This window comes from Cyanistes caeruleus, chromosome 11, assembly GCF_971803275.1.
Source record: "Cyanistes caeruleus chromosome 11, bCyaCae1.hap1.1, whole genome shotgun sequence".
Taxonomy (NCBI): Eukaryota; Metazoa; Chordata; class Aves; order Passeriformes; family Paridae; genus Cyanistes; species Cyanistes caeruleus.
The window spans coordinates 18124014-18144849 of NC_141711.1; the positions used below are offsets into that span (position 1 = coordinate 18124014).

The 20836-nt window shown below is 39.4% G+C and overlaps 1 protein-coding gene across 14 annotated transcripts in view; it reads right to left on the reverse strand.

Annotated features, from left to right (window-relative positions):
• ATG7 (autophagy related 7) overlaps nucleotides 1–20836 on the reverse strand; it is an 81585-nt gene that overhangs the window by 45929 nt on the left and 14820 nt on the right. For all 14 annotated transcript variants that reach the window (XR_015275165.1, XR_015275166.1, XR_015275167.1 and 11 more), the window contains exons 14-18: nucleotides 20564–20767; nucleotides 20219–20334; nucleotides 19520–19595; nucleotides 18315–18395; nucleotides 6083–6205 (exon numbers count right to left, since the gene is read on the reverse strand). Coding sequence is in view for 11 of the 14 variants with exons in the window: in XM_086846883.1 (XP_086703009.1) it covers nucleotides 6083–6205; nucleotides 18315–18395; nucleotides 19520–19595; nucleotides 20219–20334; nucleotides 20564–20767 (600 nt within the window). In the remaining 3 variants the exon portion in view is untranslated. The remainder of the gene's footprint in view (nucleotides 1–6082; nucleotides 6206–18314; nucleotides 18396–19519; nucleotides 19596–20218; nucleotides 20335–20563; nucleotides 20768–20836) is intronic.

Genomic DNA, 20836 nt, shown 5'->3' on the forward strand with positions numbered 1-20836 from the left:
CAGGAGGAGGAAAACACGGTTAACAATGAAAATATTCTGGTGGACAGCATTTCATGGGCTCCAGGATGATCAGAGCACATTGAACCCTAATGAAGTGACTTAATTAACACCTGAGGGGTGCTGAGGCAGCCCTGCCCCAAGACATTCCCAGCACCTCTGGCTAAGCCTACAACAATTGGTGTTTATTGAAATAATCTGGCACTGACTTGGCCAGCAGCAAACTTTTCTCTCTTTTTTTAAAAATGTCTTTATTTGAATGATCTGCAAGGGCTCATACACTCTTGGACTGAGATGTACATTGTAGAATTTATGGTCTTAATTAGAATTTAAGAAGTTCATCAGCGTGTTTGTCTGTGTAATTTCTTATTCTCCACATGAGAATAACAGAATGTATCTTGAATACTCTATTCATTCCTCTTTGTGACAAAGTATATTGGAATGGAAGAGATTTAATCCCTGAATTATATTACTTATTCACTGGAAATTCCTCCTTCAAAGGAAGAAGAGTCAACAGAGTTTGAAACTTTTTCTAGAAGAGAGCTGCTTCCCCAAAATAAAGATTTTACAGCTTCAGTCTAGCACTTCCCTTCAAAATTTTGGGGTGCTGTGTTTACCATCAGCTAAAATTACTCTCAAATCTTCAATAAAGTACAATTTAACATCATTTACTACCGTGGCACAAATCAAAACATTACCTCACCAGCTCAAGCACTCCTTGTTTAGGTGATGATCTAATGAGGGCAATTAAAATGAGTCACAAAGAATAACAATTGGACTGGAGGTGGAGTTCTTGATAAAAGAGGAAAGCCCAGAGCTTCCTTGGGAGAGGATGGCTGATATTGATCACCTCCACTGATCAATTCTGTCCAGAAAGAACAACACCAGCCAGGAATTATTGTTTGCAGAAGCTTCATGAGGAACACGGAGTGCACATCAGTGCTGCTGCAGGTTTTGTCCAGGTTTTTCTTGCAAAGCCTCTTCCCCCTCCCATAAAAAGTGATGAGATAATAAATTTATTCCTATCAGCACTTTCCATTTTATAATTACAGGAGATGGACTGTGAAATTTTACAGAGATTTAAACTCTATCCATGTTTTGACACTAAGAGAGCAATTCAGTTAAAAAAGTAGATAAACCCACCCAAATGCCATTATTCCATTTCTTTCAGTGGGGCTTTTTTCCCTCATATATTTGACATTTCAGACAAAAATGATAACTAGATACCAACCAACTGTCCTTCCCTCCAAAACAAGAAATGTCTGCACAAGCCCCTCCCTGCCCTCCAGGGACAAACACACATTTATTCAGATTTATCAGGAAACAGGAGTATTTGTGCACATCACTCGCTGATGGAAGTCCCAGGAAGATCATTTGAATATAATTCATGATAATAATTGAAATTATCAGTGAAGGTATCAGGGGAAAAGCAAGGAGCTCATGTTTTGGTAGTACAGGTATTTTTAAACCCTTCCAAAAGCAGCAGAAGGCATCAGCAGGAAAAAAAATAATAAAAATTACCATTATTCAAAGAGCTGGGAAACACTGCTTGATGAATGAAGAAAAATGATGACACTAATTGACATCATGAGAAAACTCAAAAAGAAAAAAACAACCCACCTCCTGAAAGAAAACAAATTAATCTCTTAATCTCTTAAGAAAGAAATTCCAGGGCAGGCCTGAATCTGTCAAAATGAATTTTTCCAGAAATGCACCAGATTAAAAACGTGAAGGAAAACAAAAAAAGCTCACAGCCACAGAGAAGTCTCAAACATTAATTCTGGGCTAGCCATCAGAAATGATTTCTCTAGGAAGTTTTCATAACACCAAGCAAAATTAAATTCTGAATAATACTTGGCTAACAGAGAAAACTTGTCAAGTTACAGAATTTGCTGTTACAATATTGTTGTAGCTGGGTTTTGATGTTTTGCTTGGGTTTTTTTGGGTTTTTTTTTGGCTATTCATATGTTATTGTTTCAGCATCAAATAATCTGCATAATAAGATGCAGAATCAGGAACAAGCAGGATATTTTTAATAGCAAAGCACACTGGAAATTCTGAATTTTCTTCCAAATTTGGACAAGCAAAAAGTTCCTTTGGAATACCAGCTGCTTATTCTACAGCTAAGCCTTGTTCCTCAAGAAATGACTGAAAAATGGCCAGGCACAAACCTCAAATAAGTGCAGAAATGATAAAATGGGGTTATCTGTATTTCACTAACATGATTTTTTAATTTTTTTTTAATTTTTTCCATTAATAAGGATTGCTTGGGATAAGTCAACCAGGACAGAAAAGGGATTTTGGCAATACCAAAGAGGCCTCATTCACTGACTGCAAGAACTTGTCACAGAAGCCAGAGGCACCACACTTTCCTTGAGACAGAAACTTGAAATACAACATTACTGAAATAAAGTAACACTGACATCATGACCTGAATTCACATTCAAAAATAGGAACTCTGCTCCAGATTTGATTCCACCCCTCAAAGCTCTTTAGGACCCTCTTACATTGCAACTTCTCCCCCATTCTTGTTTTTTAATCAGAAAACCAAGTGAGAGTTTTATTTGTGGTGTGTGTTTTATAGACTTCTTTCATCCTGGTGAAAGCAGGAAGTGCAGTAAAGCATCCAAGTCATTCAGGAATTGAAATCCAAAGAAAATAAAAGGATATTTACACTTGTGCCTTATTACAGAGAGAAATGAGAATTACAGAGAGAAATTAGTTTAGCCTAGCAGCAAATCTGTGATTTAGGATGAAAAAACTTGAGACTGATTTAGAAATTTTAGAGGAAAAGCATCTTTCTACCCCAACACCCTTTACAGGGTGAATCTGGAGCACCAGGGGAGCAAACCAGTTGGGTTTGGGGATGGACTGCTCTGAAACAGTCCTGGGCAGCTCTGACCTGGAAATCATTCACTTTTCTGCCTCCAATTCCACACCTCTAATTAACAACCCAAGGCTGTGTCTATTTCAAGCCCAGCCATTAAACAAGGGTGAAGCTGAAGAGCTGAGGTTTGCAGAAAGACCCCAGGTGATGTGGAAAACAGCAATTCTGAGCTCCCATCAGCTGGGGCAGCTCCCCAGATGAGCTGGATCCAGTGGAAACAGGCTCTGGAGTGCTGACATGGGATTTTCCCACAGCTCCCATCGGCCCTCCCAGCCTGTGTCATCACAGGCTGCACACAAAGCTCCAACTGGGGGAAAAAAAAACACCCCAAAATGTTCCACAGAGCCTAAATTAAAGCCAGATGCAGAAGGAGCAGATGCCTGGAATGTATTGTCAGTTCAAGACAGGATAGGAAATCTTGCTGGTGTTATTATTTATTAATTGTCATGCTAAGGAAATCATGGGGAATATTTATGATTTCCTGATGCAGCTCATGTTGAAGGAATAGGTGTTCTATTGACTAAAAACCCTGCAATTGTATCAACTTTACACTGAATCTGTATTAAAATATTATGGTTAACAGCACAGCCCTGGAATAGGAATTAAACATAGGTATTAAACATTAAAATAGGAATTAGTGCAAGGCAAAAAAAGGTTTTCACTAAGTGAAAAGTCTCCCACATCTTACTGTAAATTATGTTCCTTAAATTTGGGCAAACACACTCAGTGTTAATAATGTGAGGGGAGTTCTCATGGAAATTCAGGCTACCCAAAAAATGTGTTTAACAGTCACTCCTGCAGAACATGCACAACTTCTCCAGATTCTCTTTGAGGCAAACTCAAAACTTAGAAAAACTTTCTCATTAAAGCACTTTTACACACATCACGAAAGCAGCTAAGCATTTAGGTGAAAGAAAAATAGAAAATATTAAGAAAAAATTGAAACATAAGAGCAGGACAACAGTTTCTGTGACACAACAAAACACTCTTGGCAAAATCTTCAGTGAAATGCTCTGAATGAATTCACATTTTACCAGTGAACCTTTTAAAAATAAGCACAAGATGGAGTAATTCTCCTATCAGATGCAGGTTTATTAGTGAAATATCAGGGATTTATATATGGAATTACAACCCAGTGATGATGTTACTGGGTAAATATAAGGTTGGATGACATCTAACTTTACAAGTCTATTTTTTTTTATAGTTCTGGGCTAGCACTGGATAGATTTTACCAGACAGGAGGAAGGGAAAATCTGCAGTTACAAGAAGCAATTTTTATGGTCTCCAAATGCACCAATAATCCACAAAACCTCTCTGAAGAGTCTGAGTGGTAAAAGGCAGGTATTTCATTTTCTCATCAGAAAACTGAACTATTCCCATCCCAAACCAGGCCATACCCACCTGATGAAAGCTCTCAGTGCTTTTGCTGCAGGTCTTTGGAGTGTAACAAGAAGATCTCAAATCAAAGGAGCAGCAGCCTTAGCAAATCTAATGGCTCCATTTTATGGAACACATTCTGCCAGGAGCAGCTGCAGAGCAGCCAGAAACCCAAAAAATCATTCTGCAGACCTCACACTCCCCAGCTGCAGCGTGAGAAAAAGGAGCTTGAAATACAGGAGAAAATGAGCTCGAGATAGGAGAGTAATTCTGCAGAAAAGACACTGAAAGCACTCTCTTGTGCACCTAAAGAATTGCCCCAGATGATGGAACTGAGAGACTTGTGGAGGAGCACAAAACAACTTCTTTATTTTTCAGAGCCAACCGTGGCAAAGATGTTACAAAGAACTGGGTTTTAATCCAAAGCAATCCAGAATCCTCCAGAATTTACAAATAATCTGCCTGTCAGCCCTTGCCATTCATAAACACAGATTCATCAAGACTATTAAACTGGTTAACAGCTAGAAGAGATGAAATTTCCCAAAAATGCAGCAATCCCACAGGGAAGAATCGAGCCAGCTCCCTGGTTTTATGGCAGTTAAGGTAATTTGAAAGCATTAGCTCTGCAAATACTTTGTATGTCAGATTTTCCACCTCTGAGCAGTGATTTCACTGCATAAACCCCACTAAAGCACCCCAGGATTTTTTGAAAGGACACAAATTCTGGGTTTGAAGCAAAACTTTGAACTTCAGTAACTTGCAGTGAACTCACAGCAGACTCTACATTTGTAGAGAGCATCTAAAACCACTAAACCATACTAAAACTATCTAAAACATTAACAAACAGCCACTCTGAAGCTGCAAAAGGGATTTATGGATTAATACCTACAAAATAATACATTACTGATTTTAACTGTTTTTACATTTTACATTAGCATCCTAGACCACTGAAACTCAGGCCTGGCAATCAGACTTTAATTATTCTTGCTGGTAATGAGTGGCACGTGATAAAGGGTGATTGTTTTCCCTTCTTGGATCCCTCTCATATATATATTTAAGTTTTTTTCTAGGTATGACCATGCTGATTTCAGAATGCATTAGGTATTTTAAAGTTCATGTTTCCAGCATCTGCTACAATTAGTTTTCAAAGATTAAAACATGAAACAGAGCTAAGTCATCATTATCCACCCAACACTTAATAAACAGAAACACTGAGGAGCCTCTTCCAGCTGAAAAAACAGCTCCAGCACTTACACAGGCACTGAATTATCACTGCTTCAGACCCATCCCTGGGACACAGCTGTGCCAAAATTAAATGATGATGTGGAAGGGTAGAGATATCAGCTATGCCAAAATTAAATGATGATGTAGAAGGGCAGAGATTTTGGCAGAGGGAGGAAGGAATATGAATCATTGTTAAATACAATATTAGGAGATACCTGTTTTGATTTTATGGAACACAGTATCACAACTCAACATTGAGTTATCACCAGTGCTGCTGTCCATGAGATCAAACACACCCCAATTTCTGCCTAAATTCCATGTTTTGGCACAGCATTGTTCCCCCCACGTTATAATCCATCCAGCAGCATAATTACATTTTAATTGACCTAAAATTACCTTTGATTTCCTTAACACCACATAACAAAAATCACCTGTTGCCTTCAAAAGCAACACTTGAAAAACTCAGATATAGAAAGTTACAATTAATTTAAGAGACTGTCCAAATCATTGTGTCAATCCTTCTGTAAATCAAATACTGCTGCTTGATTCTCTCATTTGGTCACATGATTAATTAACATCCAATTTTTATTTGCTTACCTCAGCAGCCTGTGTCTCCTGGTGCAATAAAGTCAGACCTGTCAAGTCCTCCAAGAAGGAATGTGAAGAATTAAAAACTTTAGCTAGGAAATTAAACCCTTCTCGTTCATACTGGTCAAGGACCTGCCAAATAAACAAAAAGAAAAGTATTTCAAATATAATACCCATAATCTGATTCATCCTCATGTTTTATTGTTTGGTTTTTTTTTTTTTGCTATTTTAGTTTTTATTTTAGAGAAGTTATAGATTATATAGAGGAAGTTTAACAGTTGAATTATTAGGAAAGAGGTATTTTTTACATTTAGGAGAAATTGAATATTTTTAAAAAGGGATATAATAGATTTAAAGGAGAAGAAGGAAAGGTTGAAAATTTTTATTTTTTTGGGTTTTTTTTGACAAATTTGGTGTAATTATTAATAAATTTTTAAAATGTGTTATTGGGATTGGGAAGTAGGGTTGGATGAAGAAATTATAAGTTAAATATACTTGTCAGAAATTTTAGTATTTTTATGAAGTTTTTATAAATTATTATTATTGAGTTTAGTATAATAATTATTTTGTAATTTTTTTATTGTAAAAGAGGTAAAAGAAAGGTATTAAAATTTTAAAGAAGTTTAAGGATTAGAACTATATGAAGGTTTTTAGTTTGAGAGAGATTATGTATTTGAATAATATGGTTATTGATTGTTTTATTTTAATATAAAGTAGAACTAAAATACATAAATAAAATAGAAGCAGAATCTTTCTGAACACTCAGAAAATGACTGGCTACTCAAACAGGTAAAACTGACAGAGAACAGAAGCATCATTTTCCCCAACTCAATTTCTACAGTGAGGAAAGCTGGAAGCGAGAGGGAAGAGAAGTGGGGTTTAAGATTTCCTGCTTTAAATTCATTTTTAAGCTTCTAACAAGACAGATGATAGGGCAAGAAGGAAAACTTGGCTGCAAAGCCATGAAAGGAGCATTTGAGTGCCACAAAACACAGTGAAAGCCTGTTCCAGTGTACCAGGTCAGGGAAAGAACCATGCTGGGACAGCCTGAAAAAATTCCCCCAGCAGTTATCCAAGCCCAACATCCTCCCAGCCTCCAGGGATTCGTGGTTCTGAGGCTGCTGTATTTTTCTCTTATTTTCTGCTTTAATTTTCCAGGTTTTTCTTTTATTTGGACAATCTTAGAGGTTCCTACAAGAACTGTGAGGTTTTAGTTACGTTCCTCTCGAGCCCTGAGCACGAAGAACTCGATTTCAGCTTTAGGGAAGGATTTGCCAGGCTGATTCAACCCAGTGAGATGCAGATTGAGGGAAGAGAAGATAAATATCAGACATGAACACAATTCTACACCTTTTGGGACAGCAGAAAATGGAAGGAACTTCTTCCTGAGGAATCCCAGTATCCATTATTTCCTTATTTTTGTTCCAAGTTGTTGTCGTTTCATAGCCTGCTCTCCCAGATGGAGCAGCATTCCAAAGGGCTCTGCCTCCAGAACTTCAAGGAGCAGAGCAGGGTTTATGCAGGGACCTCAAAGCCACACAGATTTAGTGAGAAAGGAGCAGAAAGTGGAAGGACCACCAGGATCACCCTCGATCCAGGAGAGGCAGGATTTCCACAAGAACAGAAATACTCCTGTCAGAATTCATCAAATCACAACTTACACTCAACAATCTTACACCTTAACAATTCCTAATGGTCCCAAACACCCATTTCATTGATAGAACTGTGGGAACTTACCCAGCCCAACAACATTCTTCAGCAAAACACATCCTGTGAGCTTTTACACTGAGTCCTACAGGAATTCAAGCTCATTAAAAACCATTTTTCTATTCAGCTGACAGGATTCTAAGTTTACTGCTAAAAACAGACTCAGATCCTCACTCAGCTCTTCATGCAAAACTATCTAGTGCAGAATTAGGTTTCAAAAAGCACCAACAGAAACACAACTACGAAAAGGAAGACAGATGTAGGTGATTATCAAACATTTGGCACCTCCTTGACCACACTTACACTTCTAAAATAAACAAAATCAGCACTTCATGTTCTCTTCCTGAATCTACAGAAATTGTTCTTCGTATTTGAAGGATTTATTTTGTCACAGGGGTTTGGTGTGTGTGCACAATGACTGATAAACATAATCACAAATTAAAGAAGAAAAAGTGATTAAAAAAATAAATATTGAGAGCAGTTCTTTGTATTTTTCTTGGGTTTTTTTATTCCTGAGATAAATGAAGTAACGTGAACATTCACAGTGCAATACAGAGAGAGGAACAAACTCCAGCATTTTATTTGAGATAAAATACTATCACTCTCAATACTACCCACTAAATATGGTGGGATTGCACTGTGGGTGCACACATTTAATGACAATTCTGGGTTACAGAATTCCACTGAAACAACCCAAGTACAGCAGCCTCCTGCACCTGGCTCTTTGTGGAGCCCTGCACAGACACAATTCCTAACCCTGGAGTGTGTTCACAGCCCTGCCTGTGGGAATTCCCGACCCTGGCAGGGTTAGCCAAGGTTTTTTGGGGAACCACAACCTGGATTTTTGGTGCTGCAGGCCAGATCAGAGTTCACAGCCCACTGAACCCATCCCCAGCCTGCACACAACAAACCTCAGCCTTATTTTAAATTATTACAGCACCCCAGAGAAATGCAGGGACAAGAAGAGTGAGGTATTTTGGTCTCTTCCCAGGGGCAGAACTTATTGAAAGATATAAACCCCCTTGGGCTATGCAGATATTACAAGCAGAGCAGGGAATTGAGTGCAACCTTTCTATACACAGCTCTTCCATCAAGCAGCCCTTAAACCTGGCTGGGTTTGTTATTCAGCAACCTCTGCTTTGATCCTGGCTCCCAAAAGCTGGGGTTTGAGCCTGGAGTGAGAATTTCCAGGTGCTGCTCCCTCAGTCAGTGCAGAACCCCGAGTGCTGAGCAGGAGGTGCCCTGAATTATCTCAGGGATGGGCAGAGCTTGTCCAGCCCCTGCCAGGAACTCCTGAGCTCACCCAGAGCCTTTCCTTAAACCCACGTGTCCTTTGTGCTGCCATCAGCGTGGGCAATGCTAGACACTCTCTCATTAAGTGCTCCTTAAAGTATTAATATTAATAAAGTATTAATAAGGTTACAGATCCAGGAGTTGAAGGTACATTATTTTAAGATTTTTTTTTGTACTGGTGCACATTAATATGACCCCATCTATTGCTATGGGAAGATTTAAACATTTATTTTCCCCACGTGTGGCAGAGACCTTCCATGGTGCCACAATTGCAAATTCAGGTTTGGGTAACAAATCTGGCCATACTCTTAAAAACCCTAAAGCACAACAGTAAAAAACATTTTGTTTTTTCCTTCTAGCAGCAACCACAGAAGCCTGAAAAGCTGTATTAAAAAGTTTACTTGCTGATTATAACAACTCCTTTTTACAACCAGGACAGCCTGCTGAATGGAAGTATTTGTTAATTAGTTTTAAACCCAGAATTCCAGTCACATGAGCCAACAAATGTCATCCCAGAGAGCCAAAATTCACCTGCAGCACCACATCTGCTGCCTGAGCAGGTACCACTAAAGAAGATACCCACTATACTGAAATCCATTTAATACAGGCAGCGACTGGGAGAACATTTTGTCACCCTCAGGGATTTCATTTCCCAGTTGAGATGATTAAAACTTTCCAGTGCCACAAAAGGGAGGAACTCCATGAAGCTGCCCACATCTAACCTTTCCTACCCCAAGTCAGCAGCAGCTTTTCTCTGATAAATGGAGCAGGGCACAGATTTGTTCAGCAGCCACTGGCCAGACCTCAGAAAGGAAAAAGAATGAGGCAAAATAATCTCAGATTCCTATGCCAGGAGACCACACAGGGAATAATCACACAGGAATAAAACCAGGCTGGACAACAAATAGCCATGAAATAATTCTAAAAAATGTTTCCAGATTTAATAAGTGACCAATTTGTTGTTGCATGGAAAGGACATTTTCTCCTATTTAATCACGTCCAGCAGAGCCCAAAGCCCAAAGGCTGGCATCAATTTGCTTTTGCACTTCTGAACAATTCCCCACCATCCTCAGTCCCACTCTGATACTCCCAAAGAACAGCTTTACAGGAGCAAAATACACGAGAGATGCTACAATTTATTTGATTCTTGATCTCAAACCAGTTACTGTCTGACCACAGACGTACAAAACCCCACCTGAGCTTTTCCAGGGAATAAACCCAGTCCTTCAGTGATGTGTCCCTATGCAGCAATTCATCTGCCAGGCAGAACAAAACAACTATAAAAGCACAACAAAAAGAACCAGAAATAGATAATTCTTGCATCCAGCCTGGCAAGCTGGAGCAGGAAGGATTTATTGATGAACTCTTAGCTTTTCCTCACCTGCAGGTCACTTTCCAGAGCTTAGGAGAGCTGGAAAACACCAATTCCTTCTGGATTTCATGGCTGCTCCAAACACTGCCAGGAGAATCCACCCTCTCCTGACATGCAGATCTCTCAGGCTGATGCCACAAACCTTGATTTCAGTCTCCATTTCAGAGCCAGAGCTCCAGAACTGATTTTTTTTTTTTACACTGTGGCATTTTAATAGAACAAATCAAGCTGTGGATGCACATCATCACAACAGGACCAAATCCACAGATTGCCAAAGTTTTCTCAGTAAATGATACCCAGTAACCCATTTCATGAGCAACCTTTTTATTCTGGCCTGTTTACTGAAGTTAAAAAACCCCCAAATCTCATGGCAGAAGGAAAAAAAAAATACAGGCTTGGAGTAAAAGGACTTGCTCTGAAATGAGAAACAGATGTGCAGCCTTGGTGTTGTATTCTTTTTAACAGCATTCTGCACAAAGTTGTCTCAATTGCTGGGTACAAAGACATTCAGAGAGAGAATCTGGCTCCAGGATTGCTTTATAGCAGAAAAGTTATTATCTGCTCAAGCAAAAACACAAAAAAACAAGCTCCTAACCCAAAGAAACTGGCTACTGATGCAAATTTGGCTCTTGTTTTATTTCTGTCACATCAATTTTAAACTTTTTCATCAGTATTTACATTTGGTTTGGCTTTTTTTGTTTCCCTTTTCAAAGTAGTTTGCATCTGCGGAGATTGAACCAGTGCTGTTTACTCTCCAGGAAAAATAAAATAAGGAATGAATGCAACCAGCTGGATTATTTACACCAAATAAGATTTCTGGGCAACTTACCCCCAAAACACTGGGTTTAAACACTTCCCTCCCTCAAAGGGGGAAGATACTTCACTAAACATTTCAGGGTCACAAAAAAATCCCAAAATTCAAGGTTCTGTTTGGAAATTGGACAGGCCTGGGTGCATTTTTACACGCTGTTAACTCCCTGCTTATCACAGGCCATGTGGCAAGGAAAGAAAATTACTGTTCACCTGCTGAAAAGACACATTTGGAAAACAAGACAGATATGAAAAAGTCTTTCCAGCTCCACTCTTCAGAATTCAATGTATCTGCTGTTAAAACAGAAATTTAATGGAAGTCTTATGCTGTGAAGAACCCACCTGAATGAGAATAAGCTGAGCCATTAATATTCAAAATTTTACCACACAACCCATAATTCTGGTTTCCTTAAAAAAAAAAATCCTCGTTCCCAGACTCTTGCCTTTTCACAAAGTTCTCAATTTTTATTGCCATCTGATCCTAAAAAAGGTGTCAAGAAAAGTCTAATAAGGTGATGCTGTAACACAGCTCTGAAAAAGAAGTCAATAAAATTGCACTTTTGTGAGGATCATGGAATGATTTTTCAGGGCCTCAGCTCATCTGTTTGCAACAAGAAAGTCTGACAATATTACATGAAGAAAGATAATACTGCAAAAATTACCTACAATAAAATTACCTCAAACTTGTGCATTCACACGTGATTGAGCTGGAAGTTGTGTGAAAAGCTCTGCTCCAGGTGTGCACTGAACAAGGCCATGCTGGAAATACTGGAAATTTAGAAACCACAAGGCAAAAATGGCATAATTTTGGGCTCGTGGCCAAATCATGAAATCACCCTCTGCATATACACAATTCTTTCCTTCCCATAATCAGTATTAAAAATGAAAGCTAATCAGTATAAAACCTTAACTAAATCCAAGTACAATGTGCTGAAAAATCATTTAAGGAAGAGATTGTTGTTTTAATTTAGAGTAGGAAACGAGTGATACAAATCAGCTTTTCCTGTTGCTATTTCCTACCCTGATTTTGAATTGCAGCAGGCAGAAAATGGAGAATTAACTCACTGAACAATCAGCTCTGAAAGGTCTCAACAGGATTTTTCTTTTAGCTTGGGATTTTTCAGCTCCTTTTGAATAATGAAAAGGAGGAAAGTAGAGCTCTGAGAGATTTAAGAAATGCCATTTTAAGCATGGCCTCATCAACATTTAGTTCTTGGGAGATGCATGCACTATTTTCTGGAATAATTTTGATGTTCTTCATCAAGTAACCATTTTCTGACATTTGACAGATAAAACTGCAGGATTTTGATTTTAGCTGCTCTTTCCTTTCCTAAACATTTCTCCCAGCTTATTTTCAGTGTAACAGCATCCCCAGGTCCCAGACAGCCTGAGGAAGTTTCAATGCACAGCACACAAGCTGCAAGGATTCCCTGCCTGACAACAGGAGCACAGAGATATGAAAGGAAAGAAAGAGTCAAGAGGAAAACCAACATCTCCATTTCAGAGAGGCACAGAAGGGGTTTCTGGTAGTCAGCACCATCAGATTGTGTGTCCTGACCTCCCTGAACACGTGGGCACAATCCTTCAGTCCCCTCCCTCTGACTCCACGTTTTCCACAGGATGGATATTTACAACTTGGATATTTACAACTTCATTTATCCCCTCTCTGCTTCCTGTCCAGCATTTCTGCTGCTGAGCTCATCAGCAGTTCCGGCACGCTTGGCTCCAGCTCCTTCTGGCATCACTCACCCTGTGCTGTGCAGGGAGGCAGAAAAGCCTGATCCTCCCCAGGAGCAGCCCTGGGTGTCTGCAGAGAACCCCTAAAGCTGGGACAGACGCAAGGGCGCTCGCCAGCACCTAAAGGAATGATTCCTCTCCCAGCCAAGCAGCTGCCTGATGTCAAAGATGCTACGCTACCCACACCAAATTTGGATTTTACAAAGGCAGGAGTGGCCTGGCTCTGCAGGGGTGTTTGGAGCCAGCCAGCAGCGAGTACTGCCCAGGAAAAGTCATTTATTGCATGCAGCCCTCCCCTGGCAGCAGCACTTCCCTCATTGTCACACTGAGCCCCCAGAGCTGGCACTGCCTCGGGCAGGAGCTGCAGCTGCTCAGCCACACCTCCAAAATCCACATTTTGGGCACTGTTTCAGAGCAGAGGGTTTTATCAGCTGGATGTGCTGCAATACCTATGTAAAACAACACTTCAAAACCACATTCTCCGAATTTCATTGATCTCTGCTGAATTACCATCTCTTAAAAGTAAATTCCCTCCGCTCTTCCTATTCCAAACCAACAATTCTGTAAGGACAGATATATCAGCACTGTAAAAATGTGGGAAAGTTGAGGAAAAAAGTCAAACTTAGCTTAAACTGTTCAAAAATATTTGCAAACAAAGACAGCTTTCCAATAAAGCAAGGCTGATTATTATTATTATAATTATTATTATGATTATGATGATTATTAATTCTTTTTTTAAGAAAAAGGGCATCAGGGTAGACAGACACCTGTCAAAGACTGCAAAGAGAATGCAGGAAAACCTCTGAAAAACAAGTACAATAATTAAAATATAAAAGAGAATTAAAATGAGAAACTACTTAAATAATTAAAAATATTGTATCTCCATGAACGTGCAGTAAATCCTTGGAATAACTGAACAATAAAGTTGGGAATAGAAAGCACTGGGCTGCAAAAATCTTCTGAAAGGAAAAAAAAGAACAACTACAAATTGCTCATATCCAGCAAAACAAACTGATCTTTTGAATTCCAGGTGGAATCCTACAGAATGAGGGCTGGAACTGGTGATGGGATGAACACCATCATCATCAGCACCACCCACACTGAATATTCCTGAATTTTAATCCAGTTCAGCGTTCTCCAGGTTTGTTTTTGCAGTTCTTGCAGGCAGATATTTCAACGCAAAGTATTTTAGTTCAGTTTTGTTTTAACTGACAGAAAAGGGATGGTGTAACAGCTTCACAGACAGATGACAAGACAGCACAGATTGTATCTAATGTAAATAATTAAGAATTATATTCAAGGCACAGGTAGATATTGAAGATGTCAGTACTAGAAAACTGCAGTGATGCTTTTTCCTCACTGACAGTCCTTTACTTTGTCCTAAGTGTAGTTAGAATTTTTTTGAATTAGAAGAAGACGACCCATAAATTCCATTAAAATGCAACAGAAATACAACCTGTCAGAAATGATTCCCTTGTCTTACACAATGGCAGGTTTTTTCTTTCCCTTAAACCCTACTATTTTGAAATTTAAATGCAACAATGGGAAAATTAATTTTTATTTATTACTGAGTTAAATGTCATACATTTAACTCAGTATGCTAAAAATATGTCTGGGTGTCTTAATGATGCATTCTTCAAGTCTCAGTGAAATCCATCCAATATTAATATAGAGGCTGCACTGTACAGGGACTTGTCAAATGTTCACATTTGTAAATTCAGAAAGTAAGGTGAAAGTTTTAAATGGATTCTATTTCATTGACCTCACAGCCCAGCTACAGAAGCAACTCTTTTAAAACATTCCCTTAAATTTTTGGTCATTCCTGTGAGGACAAACATTTCTCCCCATTTCCTTCATCATTTCTGCAAGCTCTGCAAGAGACTTTTGGGGTTTTTTTAAGCACAGGAAAGACCAAGGCTTTTTCCCCCTCCTGATTTTTGCATCCAGACAATACTTGAACTGAGAAATGTATAATATAAAGATCCAAAGGAGTTTCAGTGACAGATTGTCCATTGCTACTGAGAGAAAGCAAACAGGAATGTCTTAATGCAGTCAGGGAAAATCTGAAGGGCCTGGAATCAAAACCAAAATTATCTCAACTGAAAAACACCAGTGAGTGACTGAATCGTGCAGGTTGCTGTCATAAGTGATCAGAACAATTCCAAATAAAAATGCAGGCACAGCAGTTAGCAGAGGAGAACAATGAGAGCATTGTTGAGGCTCCACGATGATAGATTTCAAAACTGAAACACTCATAAATAACTTACGCAACCCAAGCGCTCAGTAAATGTCACAGCAAAAGGGTTTAATGTATTCCTGAGATGGCAAAAAGGGAAAACATCTGCAAGGGCAAGGGAATATCCTGACTGAAAACAGAAATTGTAACATAATGCCAACAATACCATCCCTGATCCCAGGGTCTGCCCTTCGTGACATGCAATGAAACTGGAAAACATTCAACCTTAACCCAGTGGGTAAAAAGGCACTTCAGCAGCTCAAGTTCCCAGCACACCGAGGAGAAAGTTGGGAAAGAACTTGAAAATTAGCAGAGATCTTTGTGCTGATTTTTGTAAGTGTCATAGTGGGGTAGCTGCACATGAGGGTGACTGCAGTAGGGGAAGGAGAGAAATCTCTTCAAGGAGAACAACTCTGATTTCTAGCACGTGGGTGCTAAATTCTAGCTCTGGAAGAAATGTGAGCTTTGTGTAAAAACAGAGGGGTTTTACATCTTTATATCAAGGTTGGTTGGTGGCAATTATCTTTTGTGACATTAAACTTTGGATCTGTGGGGCCTCCTCATTCCTTCCATCATGCACAAAAGTAAAGGGGTGCAATCAAAGGGAATTTTCATTGCCCTCATTGAAATAGAAACACTGGCAGTTTTGCATTAAAATACATTTATATTTTAAGCATGATGATTTAAGGCTTTAACTAGTTTTCTGCAAGGATCAGATCTGTTTCCCAAGGAATTGCAATGCTTCTCACCATAATATAATGAACAAACAGCCTCATTTATCTCCCAACAGGGTAAACAGGTTAATTAGCCCAGTCAGTAATAAGCTAAACGTTCTCTCCTATAAGTAAAGCAGTTGTCACAAATAAATATCCATCCTAAAGAACTCTGGAGTCTCCCTTGTCGGTGCCAGAACAAGTTTGGCACCAGAAGAGCTCTTGCTGCTCTCTCAGTGCCCTGAGCTCTGACGGGGATATTTGACATTCCAGCACAGCTTCTGCAGAACCAGAGTAAGACAGAGAGGGAATCATACAAGGAAAAATTGGCCCAGAATAAAAATAGATTGGTTTCCTGCTGCGACCATCCCAAAATTCCTGAACAACTGCCTGCGGGAAGCTTCTCTGGCACGCGGCCTGGGCAGGACAATTCTGGGTAAGGAAAAGTTGGCTGCTGGCATGTCTGGCCTCTGCAGCTTCAAAAGCAGAGAAATGAAGGAATGACTGAGTCAAAATGAAAAGGACTCAAATCTCCAAACATGCAGATCATTAGCAGCTTCTCCTGAGCCCTCCAGCTGGACTGCATGGCTTGAGGATGTACTGGAATTCTTCTAAAATTCCTAATTCATTAGTTTTGTGCTTCAAGAGTTACAGAGCGACAAAAGCTCAAGAAGGAGAATGCTGACAATAGAAAAACACAATGGACACAATGCCAGCAAATTCAATTCTATCTGTGCTGAAAGTCTGAGCCCCCAGTAATTCTGACACAGAGCAGGATGAAATGATGCTAAATTACCTTATTAAAAAACAAACCAAACCAAACAAACCCTCACACAGCAAACCAACATACAGACTACAATTAAATCGTAATTGGATTTGTCATTTCCAAGCATCAGCATCAGATTTCCACATAATGCAGGGTGACATATTCTTATGCTAATAAATAAAGTTAGCAAAGTAAACAAAGGCTGTGTTTCTACTGTAAGGAAATCCGTGAGCCAATGGAGCAACCTTTTCAGCACACAAGTAATTCAATCCCCAAACCACATGAAAAGTGATCTCTCTGGGAATAGCACAGCTGCTAAAATCCAAGGCAGTTTTTATTAAATCATCAAGTCTGCTTATGTAAAACGGGGCTCTCTTAAAATGACCTCCAAGAGGAAATGATTTGCTAAGGAAAAAATTGATCCCCACATTGAATTTATCTGCGTGGATGGACATTTTTATTGTTTTTACATATCAATGTTTCCTGAACTGGAGATAAAGAGAAAATAAGAGAAAAAGAAAAAAAAGCTGCTTCTAGCAGTTTAAATTCTCCACCATCAGGGTTTTAGCTACTGCTGAGCTTTCAGCTCTTCAACAGGGTAGATAAAACTGCTGTTATTTTTAGAAACACCCAACTTCAGTGATTCAACTTCTGAAGAGAAAATGCACATTAAGAGTCCTTCAAAACTTGTCAGATGTACCCAGACAGTCCAGAGGGGAAAAAGGGGAACACTGAAGAAGAAGAAGGTATTGTGCAAGCTCTCCAAAAGATGCCAGTGCCCCATTATTTTTTGAGGGCTCTTTGAAAGGAGGATGAGTGCACTGACAGGAACAGAACGAACTTCCTGCAGTCAGTCTCCAGGTACAGGAGAGTGAATAAATTAATGGCACTCCAAACACTTCAAACCACGAGTCAAAAACCCTCTGAATCTCCCTGCTGAGATATCCCAGAGAAAACTTCTGGAAGTTGCACTCCATGGCCAGAAGAAACTTGCCAGAGGCAACTTTTCAAGGCCACAGGAGGGGGAAACAAAGCAAGAGCTGCCCCAAAGAGCCAAGAAACAACTGGGAACTCTGAGGGGACTCAGGACTGGCAGCAAAATAAACAATCTGCTCAATAATGAAATGGTAAGAAGCAATTTTTTCCCCTCAATTGTTCATTATTTGTCTGTTTTGATTCACAAAACAGAAATTTTGACTCTCTCACCTATTTGGAAAGGCATTAAGCTGCAGAAGGCTAAAGGGGTATTTATTCAACAGACATCAGAAAGGGTTTCTTAAATAATACCAATCTCATTCCTTTCTATAGAGCTGAGAGATAATGACAATATTTCTGTGATAAACCTTTCAGAAATGTCTTGGCCAATCTCTGCTTGGATTCCTCAGCTGATGGCAGCAGCTCTGTGGAAATGACAGAGCAGCACGCTAAGAGGTGATGCCAAAGAAATTTGGAAAACAGATAAAAAAAGAAGGCTATGAGGGGAAAAAGAACTTCAGCTGAAGTGGGAACAGATTCCAAGCCCTAAGGAAGTCAGAGAAAATGTCAAAAAGTTCCCCAAAACTGACCTAGAAATATAAAAATAATAGAAAGCACAAACTCAGCCCTACCTTGGCTGAACAGGCTGTGCACTTATCAAATGCCAGGCTGACTGGAAGAACATTATCAAATCTGGATAAAAACCCTCGGATCTGGAAGAAGGAAAAAAAAAAATAAAATTCCTATTTTAAACATTTCCAAAATTCAACATGGACTGGACACATGCATCCCATAAAAGGAACATCTATCATGTTCTATCAGTCACACTCAGTAAAACTTGCAATGAATTCATACTAAGCACATATTACTGCTTTTTTATGTACAAATAATGACACAACTGCATAATGCAGCATCATTTCCACCAGAAATGGAGGCACAGCACCATCTGCAGTTGGCCTTTTCTGAGTGCAAAGTTCCATGAAAATAAAAAGTCATAGTGTGACCACTTAAACATTTTTTTTTTCCCCATTTCTATAACCTATATTCTGAACATTTAACTGCTGTGATTTTCTCAATTGTGATTTTAATATGATATTATTAATAGGCAATTTTAAAATTCCAAATCACTATTTCTGCTAACAGAGGGTGCACTAGAAAAACTTTGCAGCAGGGTTTGGTCACTTCAACTGTGAACTCTTTGGAGTATTGATCATCCTTTTTATTCTGTTTATTGCAATGAAGAGATATCACCAGGAACAGAACTGAAGTAACTCTGCAACACAAATAATAATACCTCAATTTTGAAATTTTAAAACTGAATTTTTGAAAAGCTGTAACACATTTGTAAGCTGAGTTTGGGTTGAGTTGAAGATAACTGCTGGATGGTACCAAAAAAACCTGAATATTTAGTAATAATAATAATAATAATAATAATAATAATAATAAATAATTAAAATCAGCCAACTCACATAATAATTGGGAGTTGGCTGATTTGAATTGTTTTCAAACTCTGAAGAGATTTCAAAAGTGAACTTTAGGATGCTCATATTGGCAGCTCTGTGGGAGAACAGAAAAGTCAGAAAATGCTTTATTCACATAATTCCTGCTTCAAACAAATTCCTGCTCAGTAGGTAGCAGGAATTTTGTGTCCACAGCACAAACACAGTGCCAGAACACCCTGTCTGGGCTGTGTTTATTGATATTACTGATATTTGTCTTTTAATAAATATGGAGAGTTAGTCCTCTGGGGAATGGAATCGGATTGTTTTCAGGAGACAACATCTGTGATAATCAGTTCCCAGCTCTTAAAGAAAAGGTTTTCTCACAAATAATTTACCTGGTGAGGAACAAGCCCAAGAGAGGTGGGTGGTTCATTCATTCTGTCATCACTGCTGCTGGCCACAGCATAGCCACTGCCAAAAACCCAACAGGGAGAATTAGAGCAAGGCAACACACTCACAAGTTCCAGTCAGCTTCCAGGCACTTTGCTACAGCTTAGAATGAGGCAAGGAATCTATGTGGAAAATCTGTTTCATAGATACCAAGATTCAGCATGATAAATATATATAAATCAGTCTGAGACTCATCTTTAACTCCTAAGTCACTTTTTCTCTCAGGCTTTAAAGAGAAAACAAGCCTCACATTCAAGGTGCAGAATTTCAGAGTAATTTCTGTACACACACACTGAGTTTTAAATAAAATTTGCAACACAGGGCTTATCTTGAAACCCTTCATGTGCCAAGAGCTCCTCATCACACTTAAACACTGTGCAGCAAAGGAAAGCCAAGATTACTAACAACATTTTCTTCTTTTGAAAGATTCTTAATACTTTTCTGTGGTTAAATTCAGAGAGAGAAGAAAAACCCAAGACTCGATGAAGCAGCTCCCTCAAACACTGCACACTACATTAATTTACATTACCCCTCACAGAATTATCTGTCTCGAGGGGTAATTCCTCCTCCTCCTCCTCCCCACAGATTTGATGCCATTTGTCTGATTTCTCAGAGAACACCTCAGAACAGCAGCAATGGCTCACCCTTCTGGATGCTGCAGGACAGAAACCATTAACTCCACTGCCAGGGCTCCAGCCACCATGGCCAGTCCAGGCCGACTGACCGTGCACTGCTGGTCCAGTGTCCGATCCCTGGTGGACTACAAACACAGACAGTTCTGAAGGGAAGGAAAAAGAACTCCAAAGTAACCAGCTGCCCTGTACAAAACACCTCTAGTGCTGTGCAATTTGTATCTGGGATCTTCCCAAGAAAAATCAGCTCTTTACCTCACGTACATCAACACAGAGCAGATCCCTCTATCAAACACCACTAATTCATGTCACAACAAAGGAGAGGTATAATCACCATTTCCATGAGGTTCTACTCACATCCCCTGGTGCCACAACATCATTGCAGAAGTAGCAGCCCAGTTTATAGCCAGGGATATTTGAGAAGAGCGAGGATCCCAGCAGGTCAGAAGCAGCAGAGGCGTTGCTGAAACGTGAATCACCAGATATTTGCTGTTTTGGTTTCTTCAGGCCGTGTCTCATAACAACAAAAGTGTCAAACCCCAAAGCAGCATTGATGACCAACTGTGAACAATAAAGAGAGAACAACAGATTTTAAGTGAGCCAAAATGGGAGGTGGGGGGGAAAAAAAGC